At 39.4% G+C, this 18,917-nt stretch overlaps 1 protein-coding gene across 21 annotated transcripts in view; it reads right to left on the bottom strand.

Annotated features, from left to right (window-relative positions):
• The window catches only part of MACF1 (microtubule actin crosslinking factor 1), a 225,181-nt gene that overhangs the window by 140,130 nt on the left and 66,134 nt on the right, over positions 1-18,917 (bottom strand). For all 21 annotated transcript variants that reach the window (XM_063455732.1, XM_063455698.1, XM_063455716.1 and 18 more), the window contains exons 27-33: positions 17,124-17,262; positions 16,847-17,040; positions 5,454-5,616; positions 3,178-3,261; positions 2,858-2,965; positions 2,680-2,778; positions 1,725-1,862 (exon numbers count right to left, since the gene is read on the bottom strand). In XM_063455732.1, the coding sequence (XP_063311802.1) occupies positions 1,725-1,862; positions 2,680-2,778; positions 2,858-2,965; positions 3,178-3,261; positions 5,454-5,616; positions 16,847-17,040; positions 17,124-17,262 (925 nt within the window). The remainder of the gene's footprint in view (positions 1-1,724; positions 1,863-2,679; positions 2,779-2,857; positions 2,966-3,177; positions 3,262-5,453; positions 5,617-16,846; positions 17,041-17,123; positions 17,263-18,917) is intronic.

Below are 18,917 nucleotides of genomic sequence, written 5' to 3' on the forward strand. Positions count from 1 at the left end.
GTACTTTGGAGTGATCTATACAAACTGATGGCCCCCCATGCACATGCAGCCTAGCCCTTATCTTGCTGGTGACATAATGTTAAAGTTTCACTTCTGCATTATCAGTGTCAATTTTGTTTAAATATGGATTTAAATATGGATGGCACTGATTGACTGGAAGTATTACAGGACACTCCTAGCTAACCAATGTTATCTGAATATGGATGAAGTATTTCTAATGCAGATATGTAACTTCCACGTAATCAGTACAGTGAGTGAGGAACGCGAGTGCCAGATGGATTCTAACTGTCAAAAGAGAAGCTTAACTCAGAAATGGGAAAGGCACCATTGCAACCACACAGACTGCAGTGCTTATGGTAGGTTAAGTGTAAAATAATGTATTTTACTGTGAAAGAATTTGGTCAGGGACTGAAATGGTTAGTGAACATCTCCTATAATGGTGCAGGAAAAAAATAAAGAAAATAAAAATAAATAGAAATTAGAATATATATATATATATATATATATATATATATATATATATATATATATATATATATATAAATAAAATAAGTAGATAGCTTGGCACTCTCCTTATCTGTATATCCAATATACCTGCCTGGGGGCCATCCACAGTGCATTCAATATATAAACAAGGGCGAATCCAGGATGCACACTCAGGACTTGGTGAAGAAATCTAATTTATTAAATAATGTGCATACAGCCAAAAACCAACCAACGTTTCGACCCCTGCGGGTCTTTTTCAAGGTGAAAGACCCGCAGGGGTCGAAACGTCGGTTGTTTTTTGGCTGTATGCACATTATTTAATAAATTAGATTTCTTCACTAAGTCCTGAGAGTGCATCCTGGATTCGTCCTTGTTTAGAGATATATATATATATATATATATATACACACACACACATACATACATACACAAAATACAGAATCCAGCGCACTCGCTTATTCACTAAACAATGATTTCAAATCTTAGAGATTGTAATAGTTTTATTTAAAAACACCTCGCCTATGCAAAAAATAATGGGGGTTTAGTTATATTATATGATTATATGATCATATATTGCATTAGCCTGCCACAACGTCAATGTACCCCATTGTTGGCAGGTCATATCCTAGCAGCCTAATGCCTGCTCTTATGAGATTAATCCACTTACTTGGGAAATACTTCCTCCCTGGGACTCTCTGCAAGTCAAGGCTAAATAGGGTCCTGGAATGAGGCACCTGTGACAGGGAGGGGTGCAAAACCAAGGAGTTGGCCTGGACTCCCAAATATACAAACAGAACCAAGAGGGCTGCATATATTGTATATTTGGGAGTCCAGGCCAACTCCTTGGTTTTGCACCCCTCCCTGTCACAGGTGCCTCATTCCAGGACCCTATTTAGCCTTGACTTGCAGAGAGTCCCAGGAATATATATAAACAAAAAACTGCACACCAGTCAAGCCATAAGACTTGCTTTTCCCACACAAATCACAAATTTGCAGTGATGTTACTACCACAAAGGATTCTGGGTGGGCATATGCAAAATTAGTTTAACAAAGAATCACATTTTTGCCTCATTCCATTATAAACATGGATTCCTTTGAGTCTGATAGATAGATATAGATACAGACACAGACACACAGGGCTTATAATATTACATATAAGAAGATATATACACACTTCTTTATAATATTATATCACACAATTCCATGAACTAGACTTAGTAATTCTTGCTGTGGCATACCTTTTGCTCAGAAATGGATTTTCTTAGGTCAGGATGCTTTGCTCGAGGAGGAGAAAGCACCTGTGACAGCCCGGACACCCAGCTAGAGAGATTCTTTATGTCCTCCACATGCTTCTCCTTTTCCTCCTCCAAAACTTTCTGCAATTACACAAAAAGCTTGCCATGTGAAATCAGGGTTTATGGTGACATTAAGGAACGGGGATTATTTACAACGAAACACAATGAGATGGAAACACTCTCCCTTCCACAATTCTATTACCTTTAGGAAGAAAAGAAATGTAATCTATTAAAGGGTTACTCCAGGCATCATGATCACTACAGCCCACTGTAGTGGATATGATGCTAGGAGTACAGTTTTGCTCCTCTTATCTGGTTCCCACCTCCTGCTGGGCATTGAACCCCCTCTAGTGGCAGCTAAATGAAAATCAGCTTCTGCAGAGTTGCTGAATTCAGATGCTAACCCTGCCAGTCATTCATTGGCTGAGAGAGTGCATTGAGTGCTTTCAAACAATGAATGAATATCAATGCAAGTAATTGATATAAGCCAATGTTAGGTAATGACGTTGCCAGAGGGTGAGCTACAGTTCAGGCAGTAATATCAAATATTGCAGTGTTTCAGTCATACAGGGTAATTGCATGATGAGAAGTGCAAAACACTGAAGTTGTCGCAGTACTTGGAGTACAACTTTAATTGTGCTAACCAATTCTGTAATAAATGTAGAAATTAAATTATATCATTATCAGAGGTCAGTTCAGTTTAAAAAAAGCTATGCAAATGCTTAGAATACCGTATTATGCATTCATGGAACAAGTTGCATGCACGTGTGTAGTTTATATCTAAAACTAATAAAGAAAGAGGAGATTACAGAGTAAAATAAAAATTGTTTGAAAAGAGATGTTTAAGGAGGTAAACAGCACACATCTAATGAGACAAGATTGTTCTATGAAACACTACCTCTTCCTCCTCAACTCTCCTCAAGGATTCACTGATATACTTGACGTGCTGTGTGGTGAGAGTCACCAGGGCTGTGTACCGGGTGCGCAGGTCCATGAACTGTAAAAACAGAGAGGTGGCATGAGGACAAACCGTCAGCAAGGAAACTGCCCAAAGTATGAAGAAATTATCTAGTTACTTCTTGCGTGATGACATCAGAGGATGAAAACATTCGTCTGCGCTTCATTGGGGACTTCTGCTGGGATTCCACAAATGCTTTATAAGTCATCAGCTGCAATTCAAAATCCTGTAAGAAGAAAAATATGAATATTACAGTCCCCACAAAAAAGGAATTGTCACTAGTATGGTTTGGGTTACTTAAAGACTATCATGGCTTTTTTTTTTATGTAAGCTCCATGCCAAGCAGAGAGGGATGCCAAATTCAATTGAAATGATGGTCACCAATTTCACCAATAGTTCTTTGAGAGGAATAAACAGATTCTTATTGATATTACTCACCTTCACAGACACCGAATACTGCTGGGAAAAGGCCTGACAATCATCCAAGCGAGACTGATTCTGTTCAATTTCAGCAACTAGAGCCTTTAAAAGGAGACAAATACCTAAATCAATAAGACTAATATCCTTAACCCCTTAAGGACACATGACATGTGTGACATGTCATGATTCCCTTTTATTCCAGAAGTTTGGTCCTTAAGGGGTTAAAAAAAATGTACACAGCATGTTTCCTTCTGATAGCTGAGTGTAATAAGTGTTAATAAAAAGAAAACATGAAATTGGTTATTCAATTAAAATAAAAAATATAGTAAACAAAAATGAATGTGCATTCCGCTTTCAATTTACACATAAAAAGAACAAACATTGGGGGCGGGGCCTGACAGCCGAGCTGACCAGACTTTCTTGGAGAGAGCTCTGGCACAGCTAAGCTTAAAAGCAACGAAAACTCGCCATAAACGTGTTTTTTACAGACCAATATAACAGAAGCTCATTGCTGCATCGAGTGGGAGCTGGTGGATACCCAAAAAGTGCCTTTCTATCAAGATCAACCACACTCCACACCTAAGGCCTAGCATGACAGATGGCCTGATGGCTTGGAGAAACCGCCGATCTCCCGACACGGGACCCGAGCCGAGCAGCAACCTTGCCAACACCCCGCATCCCCCCCCTCTGGACCGGTGGCGGTCATCCCGGTCCCAGTTGGAGAAACCCTCAGGTCTGCAGCAGGGGAGTACCCGGCCGGAACAAAGCTTGCATGCCGTAACCAAGATGGCCGCCGAGCCACAACCCCAGGAGAGCCTGCAGGCCTGGAGAGAAGGCTTTGAGGCCAGGTTCAATAGAGTCTGTGAAGACTTTTGGAGGCGAATAGAGTGCAGACCCAAAGCGAGTCACCCACCCGCCACACTGCCACTTGAAGCAGAAACAACAGTTCCCCGAAACGACATAAGGAAGGGGCCAAGCAAGGAGAAGCGCCCACCCCGCCACCAGACTTACCAGCTGTCACTCCGAACACCCAGACGTAAAGCGGCACCACATCGCCGCAAACCCGCCTTATCGCACAGCCGACGCTTTGCCGTGCGATACCTCGGAGGGGCACGAAGATTCACCTGCACACAGCCCTACCGAGAGAGTCTCACCGGGCAGCACGGCTCACAAGTGCTGAGAAGGCTCAAAAGCCACAGCCCAGATGATCATCTCCACTATTTGCCGGTTGACAAAGTGAAAATGCACACTGGACTTTGGGGCTGGAGGCGTCCATGCACGCAAAGAGGTAGACTCAGGACCCCCAGAGCAGACAACCTGCTACACTACCCACCAACACGCTCCTGGCTCTTCCAAAACATGGGAATCGGATGACTGGTGACTTACTGAACAAGTTCTAAATAGCCATCACTGGCTCTGATTTATACTAACTTTATTTTATATACCATGCTTCTGTGCTCCTGGTTCCTTGGTTTTTCTTTTTTATTTCCTGTTTGTTTCTCTTTTTCCTAGCTGTTATTGTGCAGGGAACTGCAGCGAGGTGGACATTTAGCTCGAACAATAGCCGACATTGAGTAGACATAGCCTGTTCTCACCTTATATTGTATACAATGCTCAGTTCTCTGTGCCTAAAATATTGCATGTATATCGGAATTTTAACAAAAACTTATATTTACAGCTCATTGTCAACATGCATGCTTTAGCCAATATACAGGATAACGCTGCTGTGCGGTTTCAGGCAGAGGAGAGGGTGGCTTACTCAACTGTTCCCTTAAGGCTACCATAAAGCTGCTCAGTAAATGTATCATTAGACATGCTGCCTGTTCTTTCAAAGTTACCCCCTCTGCTGATGCCTGTATAGCATAACATTACTGTCCCAAGCTCTAATCGTCACCGGCCTGGGGCATACCTAGGAGTTTACTCCGGTCTCCAACCGTTACATACCAATCTTATTAATCTGTCTAAGACCTTCTTAGCCGTAGCACCATACGTCATAACTTAACGATCATAGAAGGTGTTGCGATATAAACTACTGTCTTTTTTCACGTGTTCACTTTATAACAAAAAATTTGCTGTTTTGATTTGCCATGAAAAATGTTTGTTATTGAAATGCTCGCTTCAGCTGTCGTGGCGAAGCAAAGTTGATTGTTATCTTTGTTACCTTCAGCACAATAAAAGAAAGAATTTAAAAAAAAAAAAAAAAAAAAGAACAAACTTAAAAATGAGAGGTATAGTTATTCTTCTTTTTCTTTTTCTAAATGTTTTCTAAATTAAGGACTTTTGTTTCACATTACCGTCTGCTGGCTAAGCTGCTCCGATAAAACTCTCCTGTCCTCAGACTGACCAGGCTTCATCATTTCTTGTTGGGATTTTGTGGTCTCTATCCAATGAATGAGGTTATCATGAAGATCCCTATAATTTCTAAGCACCTCTCTGATTCCAGTCAGCTCTGTTTGGCTGAAAAGCACAATGAAAAACAAAAACGTTAAAAAAAAAAAAAAAAACTGAAATATATATCAGAAGTGAGAAAAGATAATGATGCCATTTGTTACAGGAAAACATACACAAATTACTATAATAATACTTTGTTTTGACTTTGACAAATATAAAAACATGAGAAAACAAAAATGAATTTACCATAAATGTATTTTTTCCTAGGATTAGAGGCAGTACATTTTCCTTATAGAACTGTAGCCATCTTCTTGCAGGGCAAGGGAGTAACTTTTACAAATTAAGCCCCTCCTCCCCCTATAGTAGAACACTACTAAAAGAACAAATTGCCTCAAGTAATAACCCAAGCCAACCAAGATACTTCTAAATGATTTTATTGGAAGGGAGCAAAACTTGCCTCTAATAGACATTTACAGTAAGTAAAATAATTTTTTACCCCCTATGTATAGAGGCAGTACATTACCTTAACCCCTTAAGGACCAAACTTCCGGAATAAAAGGGAATCATGACATGTCAGACATGTCATGTGTCCTTAAGGGGTTAAACAAATACAGAAGCAAAAAAAAAAAAAGCAAAAGGGGTTTATTAATTTCATCACCACCTGTAGCACCTTTTATTCAAAAGATGATTCTTCAGTAAGCCAATACATCTAACTTTACATTTTTTGGAAACGTGTAAGTGGAAGATCAAGTGGCAGCCTTGTAGATTTGTTCTGGAGATGCCAATGCCTTAGAGGCTCATGATGTGAATACCACTCTGGTGGAATGAGCTTAGAGTAGAGGAGGAGGCGATGTGTTATGTGTGGCCTACAAGATTGTTTCTCTAATCCATCTTTCTTAGGTAACTTTTGAAGCTAACTCTCCTTTATTTGCTACACTTTCAATGATAAATAAATAGTCTATTGGACTTTTCAAATTCTTTAGTTCTGTCCAGATACGTCAAAAGAGCTCTCTTTACATTCAGAGAACAACATTTGAGTTTTTTCGCCTTTGTAGGAGTCCGGCAAAAGGTTGGTAATAAGATTTCTTGGTTGATGTTAGGAGTAGAAGCAGACTTTAATCTAAATGAGAGAGGGAGTCTTAAAATGACTATCCAAATGGAAAACCAGATATGGTGTTGAATGAGTAAATGCTTGTAACAAGGTTTGCCATTGTAGGATATTAACACTGGAGAAGAGAAAAAGGTCAAACAGAGACTCACACAGAGCTGATAACATCCAATATAAATCTCACGATGGGACCATTTCTTTGATTGTAGGAGTTGGATTACAGACAGCTCTAATGAATCAGGAAACAAACTTCTTATTTATTCTAGTGTAAACTTTTTTATTAGACTCTTTTAGACTGGATCAGGATCTTTAATACTTCTGGTTATAGATGTTTGAAGGATAGGCTTTACTATTCAGAACTCATGCCGTCAGGTTGAAGATATTTATAATCTCTAGAGGGACCAGCTGATTCTCCTGACAAGGTAGGATTAATCACTTCTATTTGGAAGGTACATTATAATGTAGAACCATATTCTTCTAGGCCATAATGGAATAATGGTTATAACCCAAGCGTTCTACTACATCATTTTCTGAATAATTCTTGGGATAAGAACTGTTGGGGGAGAACATATGCCAGCAGGTAATTCCATGTTAGGAACAGAAAATCTTGGAATTCTGAATTGTCAACATGGCAAAAATGTTTACTTTTCTGTTGAGTCTTCAGGTCATCAGGTTTATTTTTTGTTGATCAAATCGCTCCACAATTTTCTGGAAAATATCTGGAGACCAGCCTTCCTTCTTGATATGTCCTCTATTCTGCTAGAACACTGGATGTTCCCTTTATGTGAAATGCTGAAAGAAGGTGATATTCTGCCTATATCATTATCTGAAAAATACGATTCACTATCTTGACAAAGCCCGGTGTAAGGGGCGAAACGCGTTGATGTGATATCGGGTGCAGAGGTCTGATGCTTATAGCCGTTTTACCATCGTCCACACACTGACGCTCCCAAGCTGCAGGAGAATACCCACCGTATCAGCGCTGAGATCGGGCGGGAAGTTTGAAACCACTGAGTAGCAGCGGACGGTAAACGGCTACACAGCCTCTGATTTTACAAAAGTGTTTTTCGTGATATATTGGAAACAATTATCACAACTTGTTCAAGTAAGGGTTCCTATTTGGGGGGAAGGGTATCTTGTGATTTAATAAAACGGTTTTACACTATGAAAGTTTTCTTTTGTATCTTTTAAAGGTAAAAGCTACAGTGTATCTCCCATCTCAACACAGGATTAACCCCTTCAAGACTCCCTTATAAGACTATATGGACTCTTAAACAAGTTTTTATATATTTCTAGTGCATAAATCTAGACTACTGTGGGATTTTAAGTGTTTCTATCTATTTACTATTGAACTCACAGAATTTTGGTTGACGATTTTTTTCTGCACATTGTTACAGGTTGCCTCATTGTATGGGCTACCATATATAGCGCTGACATTTTTTGAATTCTATATACTAGGGCATGATCATTAAGGAGTTTTGCTTTATGTCTAGCTGCTAACGTTTATACCACTATTTTTATTATTTATTACTTTTATTACTTGTATCTTGTTTGTATTTACTTTTTTAGAAGGTGCGCTCTCCTGTATTTTTCAAATCATTTATTTCTCATTCCTTAAAGGGGAAGAGCAGCACCTAGAGACATTATGTCTCTTTTTACTTATAGAGATCAATGCAAAATTGATTTAGCCTTGAAACAAGATGAAGCACCATTATTAAACAAAGACAGTATTCATTGGAGGAAACATATATTTTTATTAGAGAAATGCATTATTAAAGAGATGAAAATTAAGCTAGAAATAGCTGCATTAGAGAAATATTGGGACAACCGTATTATACCAAGGGGCCTAAGATTGATGCTTCAATCAGCAGCTGATAAGGACGACATTGAATTTAATGTTGTCTGGGATCGTATTTTAGATCACTGCTCATTTGAACTCATCAGCCATATTATCTGTAAAAGGAAAAGAATGCTTACTAAGTTAGATGAGGAAATAGGCAATTTGAAGGAGATTTTAACACCATATCTGGAACTTCCAGAATGTGTTTTATTAATGGAAAAAATAGAGAAAAAGCTGGACAAAAACTTTGAAGAAACCATTAGTATTAAGAGAAAGAAATTTGAGAGGGATCAACAAGATTTCCAGGAGAATAGGGTAAGGAATTACCACAAAAAGGGACAGGCACGTAATACCCAATTCCCCACTTTTTATAAGAAGCGCACAGAACATGATACCAGGGACACACATAACCATCATCAAAGAGATGGTGAATTTAAAAGAAATTACGATCATCATGAGATGCCTAGATCGAAACAATATAAACCTATCCCAAAGACACCGAGAGAGAAAGGTTGGACTCTGGTGACCAACAAAAAACGGAGGAATTCCTCTAGCGTCTATTCTAAAGCACCACAACCACAACAGAAAACCTTTCCCAGGGTAGAGCACATGTCCAATAGATTTGAAGCATTATCAAAAAAAGATGATGATACATTTGATAAGCCTAACAATCACCCTAACCACATTGGGGGGAAAGATTTTTTAGGATCACGCCATTTGTTCACGAACCCTCGTTTTCAAAACCAGAAACCGAAAGAACGATTAAAGAGACCACACAGAGGGGAAGCAGAGGAGGAAGAGGAATACAGAGAAGAAAAAAGAACAAAATGGTAGAACCAATGGGGATCTTTAATCTGTCTAAGACTGAACTGACAACAAATCAAATCAGACTTCTTAACAAAGGTTTGAAATATGCTCCCGCTACGAAATCTGATCCTTTTACTAATTTTTTGGATGTTCAGAAATTTATGAGGACTTTAAACTTGAAACGTTTTTTTTCAAATAATCCCTTTAATACCAATGTTAAGAGACAAGATAACAATAATTTTTTCCTACATACATCTCTCCAACAGAAATCTAAATTTTGTCCGCCGAACCCTCCAAGTGCACATATGAGTGCATTCAGCATAGCGGTGTTGGAGGATTTAGAAAAAATTCCCAACAAAATCTCAAATAGGCACCACAACCTTACAGTGGAGGAAAGAAAAGCCTTAAAAGAATTGCGTGACAATAAGGACCTAGTGATCAAACCCGCAGATAAGGGTGGGGGGACAGTTTTAATGGATGTAGAGTACTATGAAATGGAGTGCCTCAGACTATTAAAAGACACGAGCACCTATAAACCATTGAACAAAGATCCTAGCACTGAATTCCAAGCTGAACTTGCATCACTTTTAGATAGAGGGGAATATATGGGGATTCTGACTAAGAAAGAACACGACTTTGTCCACAATCCACATCCTAGGAGGGCAGTTTTTTACTTCCTTCCTAAGGTCCATAAGCACATGACGAGGCCACCAGGTAGACCTATTATTTCAGGGATTGGGTCTTTGACCTCGAATCTATCCCAATATATAGATTCATTGTTACAACCCGTAGTTAAAACCACTAGATCATACCTAAAGGACAGTAGTGAATTACTCCGCTTATTAGAAAATATAACCTGGAAAAAGAACTACTGGCTGGTGACTTGTGACGTAACATCGTTGTACACAGTCATTCAACACGAGATGGGATTAAAAGCAATTAGGAACATTTTGTACAGGGATTCAGAACTACAAATGGAACAAGTTGAGTTTTTAATTGAGTGTATTAATTTTATTTTGACCCATAATTTTTTCTGGCATGATGATGAGATCTACCTACAAGTCACGGGGACCGCTATGGGGACCAGGTTCGCACCCAGTTATGCCAATATGTTCATGGCAGATTGGGAGGACACGAACGTATGGGGCGGCCATCCATGGGTGACGAACCTGGTCCTCTATAGGAGGTATATCGACGACTGCTTTTTCATTTGGGAAGGGGAGGAACTGGAACTCTCCGCATTTTTGGATCACATGAACCAAAACGGATCCAATTTAGTTTTTACTTCTAAATATAGTGCCACTAATGTGGACTTCTTAGATCTAGTCCTTTATGTGGAGGAAGGAATCTTAAAATCTAAAACCTTCTTCAAGATGGTTGACGTTAACAGCTTTATCCTAAGAACAAGCTGCCACCATCCACCATGGTTGACCAATGTCCCATATGGTCAGTTTCAAAGAATAAAGAAGAATTGCACGGATCCTGCAACATGTGAACAACAGCTAGAACAAGTTAGACAACAATTTATAGAAAAAGCCTATGAACCTGAACTTCTAGAACTATCACTTAATAGAGTGAAGGCTCTGGAGAGAACCACGCTTATAAACCCATCTAAGAAAGACAAGGAGAATCCACAGAACCTTAAGTGTCCCATTATTTTTAACTATAGTAGTCACGCACACCTTTTAAGGAAAACAATCCACAAGCACTGGCACTTTTTGCATAAAGACCCTATTCTAGCCCCACTTTTACCCCAGAAACCAACAATTATTTTTAGGGGGGCACCCACGATTAGAAATCAGCTGGTGCATAGTTATAGACAGACCAGACCTATAACTCATTTTTTGAATACAGATAAAGGTTTTTTTAAGTGTGGGAGCTGCAATGTATGTAAAACCACAGGTCCCCCATATAGAGGAATTTCTACCTTTGAGTCCTCAATTACCAAGAAAACGTATAGCATTAAGGAGTGTATTACGTGTCACTCCAAACAAGTGATATACCTTTTAAGTTGCCCGTGTGGACTACAATACGTGGGACAAACTAAGAGAATGTTAAAGACGAGAATTAATGAGCATATATACAATATAAAGAGGAAATTTGAGAAACATTCTGTATCTAGGCACTTCATGGAACACCATGGGGGTGACCCGGGTGGTCTTACTTTCTGTGGAATACAAAGGGTCAATGTTCCATGGAGAGGGGGAGAATTAGCCCAGAGATTGATATATCAGGAAATGCTGTGGATTTTTAATTTGAAATCTTTGGCCCCCCGGGGTTTAAATGTGGATCTAGAACTTGTAAATATTTTATAACTAACCTGTATATAAGGCACATAGACTTGGAAGCTTTTAACTTAAGGCGAGTCATTGGTGAATAATTGTCCATAAAGGAAATTCTATTCCATTCTGAGAAATTATTTTAAATTATCTATGGTTTCCATTTCCTCATTTCAAAGACCCTTTCAAATTTCTTTGGATAGAATGAATAACGATTTATCATTACACGGAGATTTGTGTTCCCCCTCATTTGCATATAGGTAAAATTTTTTTCCTGTTAAGTATTGTTATTAAGGGTACAGAAATTCCTGTTTTACCATATGTACACCTCTGAAAGATCGATAGAGACATTAGATGTCACTACTCCAGTTCTATATTTAATACTTTTTTATTAGCATGATTTTCGAAATTGATATATTTTTTTAACAAAGTCCAGAAGAATTAAATTCTTTACTTCATGTTTCAGTTTATAATGTATTTCATTGTTCCTGATGTTATCATAATCTTTTGCACTATAATGTCTCCTCCGTTATGATTTTAGATGTGATTTAATATTTTTATCGATATGAAATACGTAAATGTGATTTAAATTTCTAAATTGCTAAACAATGACAGGATACTGTTCATCCTCCACTTTGAATATGTTTTAGACTATTAATTTGATCAGCAGTTTTGGACTAGCTGATCAAGAGAAAATGTATTTAAAGATGCCGTTCTCATCCGATTCACTATCTTGACAAAGCCCGGTGTAAGGGGCGAAACGCGTTGATGTGATATCGGGTGCAGAGGTCTGATGCTTATAGCCGTTTTACCATCGTCCACACACTGACGCTCCCAAGCTGCAGGAGAATACCCACCGTATCAGCGCTGAGATCGGGCGGGAAGTTTGAAACCACTGAGTAGCAGCGGACGGTAAACGGCTACACAGCCTCTGATTTTACAAAAGTGTTTTTCGTGATATATTGGAAACAATTATCACAACTTGTTCAAGTAAGGGTTCCTATTTGGGGGGAAGGGTATCTTGTGATTTAATAAAACGGTTTTACACTATGAAAGTTTTCTTTTGTATCTTTTAAAGGTAAAAGCTACAGTGTATCTCCCATCTCAACACAGGATTAACCCCTTCAAGACTCCCTTATAAGACTATATGGACTCTTAAACAAGTTTTTATATATTTCTAGTGCATAAATCTAGACTACTGTGGGATTTTAAGTGTTTCTATCTATTTACTATTGAACTCACAGAATTTTGGTTGACGATTTTTTTCTGCACATTGTTACAGGTTGCCTCATTGTATAGGCTACCATATATAGCGCTGACATTTTTTGAATTCTATATCATTATCTGATCGCATAGATGAGTGTGAGAGGAGGATTGAGTTCCGCCTTCCTTGTTTAGATATGAAACCATTTCCGTCTTTTCTGATCTTATATGTGTTGACCTACTATACTTCTTCTGAAATAAATAAGAACCAAGAACAAGAGCCCTTTTATAGTCCGTTGAGTCATGTGTGAACCCAAGCTTGTGGCTACAGCATCTGTTGAAATAATCTGCCACTTTATATTCTTGTATGAGAGACCTTGATGTATTTAAGGAAGATATTCACTAGCTGAAGCTCTAAGTTGTGGACCTCTTTTGGTGATCCTATTCAGCTAGGATCTTGGTCTGAAGTGGCCTCATCCTTGATGTTGCCCAGATGACTACTGTAACAGTGAGAAGTCCTAAAGCTCTCTTTTTTTTAAATGAGAGCTTTTTTTCTTTTGTTTCTTCAGTTTTTTTTCCTCTGTGAAGCATGTTTTTCATGTTTACGGAGTCCAGAATAAGAGAGTTGATTCTTGTAGACAAAATCAGCAGCGACTTCTCCTACTTTATAATCCATCCATGATCTTGCAGACATTCTGTGGCTATGAGTATGCTCATTCAGTTTGCTTTTATCAGCCACTTGTTGAGGTACATGAAAACGAAGAGAGCTCTCTTTCTTAGAGCGGCTGTACGTACCACCAATATTTGTATAAAAATCCTGGGAGTTGAGAAAAAGGAAAACAGAAGTTTTCGAGACAGCAAGTGATAACTGCCCTGGTGGAAAAAAACTTTTTGGTCTCTGGATGAATAAAGATGTAGTGATAAGCATCATTTAAATCCAATTATATCATCCACAATCCCTGTTGAAGAATTAGGGTTGCTGGGAGAAAAGATTTCATGCTGAATTTGTTCTTAACAACATACTGATTCACTTTTTTCAAATCTAGAATCGGCCTTGTCTGATTTCTGCACCAAGAATACAGGGCTTGACAGGGGATACAAAGCAGCCATGGAAAACAAATCTATGCCAGCCCCATAAGTCATTATGCCAAGTATTTATATATATATATATATATATATATATATATATATTGCACACACTCTGAAAGGACCAATATTTCGAATTAGAAAAATAAATATACCAACAATATGTAAGGATATGTCTTGCCACCCCAGATGATTAAGTAATATATAAACACATAATAAAAAAAAATAAAATATATATATATATATATATATATTGTGCGTGCTTCTATGTTACTCAACCCCTGGTAAAGTTGTTGGGCAGAGTGGGACAGGTAGCTGGGCAGATTTGGTGACACAGCTCTTGCTGGGGACAAGAGCTGGCTGAGGATTGGTTGCAGACCGCGTGCGAAGCGCGGAAAGCCAGGTAAGCATAAAAGTGACAGCGGGAGCGGAATCCATGTCAGCTGTTTTCAAAAAAGTCAGGAGAAGCACAGACGGACCGCAGCCCTCCCTCCCCTATTTGCTAACTTTCTTTAGAATTAATGTCATTGTATTAAAAAGCATTGGGGCAAAAGTCATCTTCATGTTTAAGCTCTGAGGAAGGATATGGTGATAAATGCAGGGCTGGATTGGGGATACAAAGCAGCCTTGGGGAAAAACAAAAATTCTATGCAAGCCCCATAAGTCATTGTGCCATGTATTGTGTGATATATATATATATATAAAAACTCAGTCATCTGGGGTGACAAGACATAGCCTTACACCTTACATATTATTGGTATATTTATTTTCCTAATTCAAAATATTGGTCCTTTCAGAGTAAAACATTTGATTATACAGTGAGCATACCCACATGCAGACAGAGACAAACTCACTGGCACAAGCTCATTGATGCACAGACTCATAGACAATCTCATTGATATACATACGCTCATTGACATAAAAACACAAGCTCACTGATGCACTCAAATAGGCTCAGTGACAGAATCTCACTGACACACACAGACAAGCTAATTAGTACACAAACAAATTTAGTACAGAAACACACTGACATGCACAAGCTTACTACAGACAAGCTCACTGTCTCACACACAAGCACACTGACACACACATGCTCACCACAGACAAGCACACTGACACATGCTCACCACAGACAATCTAACACAGACAAGCTCACTAACACACACAAACATGCTTCCAACAGTCAAATTCACTGCCACGCACACACGCACACACAAGTTCAATCAATATCAAGCACACGCACACACACATACACACACACGCGCGGTCACTCACTAGCAGGTGCGCACACACATGCGTGGTCACTCACTAGCAGGTGCACGCACACACACACAACTCACTCACTAGCAGCCACACACACACAACTCACTCACTAGCAGCCACACACACACAACTCACTCACTAGCAGCCACACACACACACAACTCACTCACTAGCAGCTACACACACACACAACTCACTCACTAGCAGCTACACACACACAACTCACTCACTAGCAGCTACACACACAACTCACTCACTAGCAACCACACACACAACTCACTCACTAGCAACCACACACACACACACAAGCTAACTCATTAGCAGCCACACACACACACACACACACGCTCACTCACTAGCAGCCACACACACACACAAGCTCACTCACTAGCAACCACACACACAACTCACCCACTAGCAACCACACACACAAGCTCACTCACTAGCAACCACACACACACAGGCTAACTCATTAGCAGCCACACACACACACAAGCTCACTCACTAGCAGCCACACACACACAAGCTCACTCACTAGCAGCCACACACACACAAGCTCACTCACTAGCAGCCACACACACACAAGCTCACTCACTAGCAGCCACACACACACAAGATCATTCACTAGCAGCCACACACACACAAGCTCACTCACTAGCAGCCACACACACACAACTCACTCACAAGCAGACACACACACACACAAGTCCACTCACTAGCAGCCACACACACAAGCTCACTCACTAGCAGGCACACACACAAGCTCACTCACTAGCAGGCACACACACACACACAAGCTCACTCACTAGCAGGCACACACACACAAGCTCACACACTAGCAGGAACACAAACAATCACTGTCATGGCTGAAGCTTTCCCGGCACTGGTAGGTGAAGTTGCCATTTTGTGACCTCTTCCTCCCAGAGGGGCCAGCAACATGTGTGCAGGGGCAGAGCTTGTGAGCGAGAGAAGGAGCTTCTGTTCAGGAGGTGGGTTTGTGTGCGGGGGCGGGGCATGCGGCAGAAAGCGCTGTACATTTTTAAGGGAGACTGACGGGTCTCCCTCCGGCTGCCAGCAGCCTAATTGCGGCCGCACCAGCCCCCAGCTCCTCCCTGTTTACTCCCCTCGGACTGAGACAGGCTGGCACAGTCCAAGGGGAAAATCATTTAAATTACATTAGCCTCATGATTTGGGCTGTCCGGTGGGCCAGTCCGGCCCTGCAAGAATATTCTTCAATAGGTGCCCTTTCACCACTTGTTTTTCTACTTCTTAAAATAGTTGGAGAGCCACAGGTTTTAAATGTATATCTGAAGAGAGGAAGAAAGAGGGAGGAAGGGAATCTAGTTTTCTGTGGTAACCAAACAGAATCTTCATATTCCTCTCTGATCCTTTTCTAACATGTTTGGAGCCTTGCCACAGACCCTCACCACTAAATATTAGGTACCTGCTTTGCTGAGGACAAGCAGAGAACTGGGGCAATCTGGGCTCTTAGTAGTTTTATACAGTTGAGAGGAGTTGAGTGAGGCGGCGGTTAGCTTTTAAAAGTCTATCACTCAATAAATTGCCTGTCTTAAAAAAAGATGGCTGCAGATCCCTAAATTAATGTACGGCCTCTATCTGCAGGAGAAAAAAAACTATGTGAATGAAACTTGAATCAGGAAAAAGGGAACAGAGCAATGTTCAGACAAAAAACAAATACAAAAAACATACCGTGTTTCTAGTTGAGTGACAACTGCACTCCACCTCTCACGAAGCTTGGCTGTCCTCTCCTGATATTGTTCAACATCCAGGCTGCGTTCCTGGCTTTTCTGATGTAAGCGCTCTTTTACTTCTTTTGATCTGGCTACGTTTGCCTCCAAGGAAGAAATTACACTTTCCTTTTCTTCTGCCTCTTTGAGCCATTGCTAAACAACAAAAACATTTAAAGAATGAAAATTAAGAAACCACTCCAATTGATCACCTCTATACATGCATCAGTAACACCCACCTGAAGTATAGTCTTCTGGTGCTGAATAGCTGCGGGATCTGCAGGAATGGTGTCTTCCTGACTTAATCGTGCCTCAAAGCCTTTAACCAGAGATTCTGCATCTTGCAAACTCCTTATTACTACATCTACGGTCTTTAGCCTGTTGTTGGAAAAGAGACAAAAAACCTAAACTAAAACATGGGTATTACATATAAAAATATGTCTAAGCTTTCTAGATAAGTTTGACATGGTACTGCCGAACATTCCTGGTGCAAAGTTTAAAAATAATATAAGTACTGAGTGAACAGGAATTGGTGAACTAAAACATTTAATATGCCTGTAGGGCGGCTACCTTATTACCTACTTACAGTATTTTTGAATGATACAATACTAATTGAACAGCACATAGTCAAATATAAAGTTAGTTTCTTTTCAATGAGCATTACATATTGCTTTTATTACAGTAGTTTACATAGATTTAGGGCTTTGAGAGCTTCAAAATGAATCAGATTAGAAGGTCATTTGACCTTGAACAACAGCCAAAAAGGTTCTACAACGCAGCAAATGCAGCACAGGAAAAGCTAAGTCACGGTTATCAAAAGTGTAGTACTTCATACATAAAACAGAGTGCACAGGTAGGTTAAACATTAAGTTGACCTATTGTTAAATTCCTTTCTTGGTAGAGTAAAGAAGGTTGCTTTGGCAACAAAGCCACTAAACCAGTGCCCTCTCTTTATGGTCACAGGTGTAAGGAACTAATGAGAGAAAATACAAACGGAAAACAATTTGACATTACAAAAAAATATTTATGGTCAAAATTTTACCATTCAGCAGTTATGGTCATGTTAATAGTATTATACTTTCAGGGAAAAAAAAAATATATATATATATATATATACTAAACAAAGTATACTGGTATTACTGATGCAGAGGGAGAAGAATGGAAGAGTGAGTGATCAATGACTGGTGAAAAATGGGCTGTGAACCTATTAGTTTATACTTGTTATACAATATCACCACAAGGATGTTGAAATTTACTTTTTAAATTGTTCCTTTTTAATTAAAGGAATATGAATGTTCCTTTTTAATTAAAGGAACATTAACGTTAGGGATAAAAACAGGTTTCCTAATATTAAAGTGTTTTACTAGACTTCTAGTGGTTGTTTGAGTGGTTCTTGAGCTTAGAGTGTCCCTTTAAGTATGCTGATGTCTATCATTATGATGGGGTAACTCTATAATCATTGGTCAGCAGGCCTCTCGCATTGTTCCATCGTCTCCTTGCAAGTCTACCACATAACTAATGAATGTAGCACACTCACAATTAAAAATGTCACATGCCAGACAGCTGTGATATTATATTTTCATCTTGAATAATGAAGAGACTGGCTTGCAGCTGGATCACCCATAGAAAAACGGTCAGTAGTGCCTACTAGGTTTGTTTCAGGGCTGTACAAAGCAGTTTAAGATAATCATTTAACTTAAAACTCAAATATAATCTCTACTATGCATTGTTAATACATAATTCTTCACATATCTCTTACAAACAACTTGAACTCCATTATGGCTGGTGATGTCAGTCATGTCCAAGCAGCTATACCATGTACGGTCAGCCACGTGTAAAGTACACAAAAAACTTCCTGCTAATGAAAAGCCACTCTAATATAATTATTTTGCAGACCAATTCTATACCTGTTCATTAAACTGAAATTTTTCAGGGCTCCATGCAAAATTGACTACGACCTACATAACACAGACACATATTACAGGATACTGGGAAGTTCACTCATAAATTAACTTTAGCTACATAATTTTTTT

The sequence above is a fragment of the Pelobates fuscus genome, chromosome 1, assembly GCF_036172605.1.
Source record: "Pelobates fuscus isolate aPelFus1 chromosome 1, aPelFus1.pri, whole genome shotgun sequence".
NCBI classification, from domain to species: Eukaryota; Metazoa; Chordata; class Amphibia; order Anura; family Pelobatidae; genus Pelobates; species Pelobates fuscus.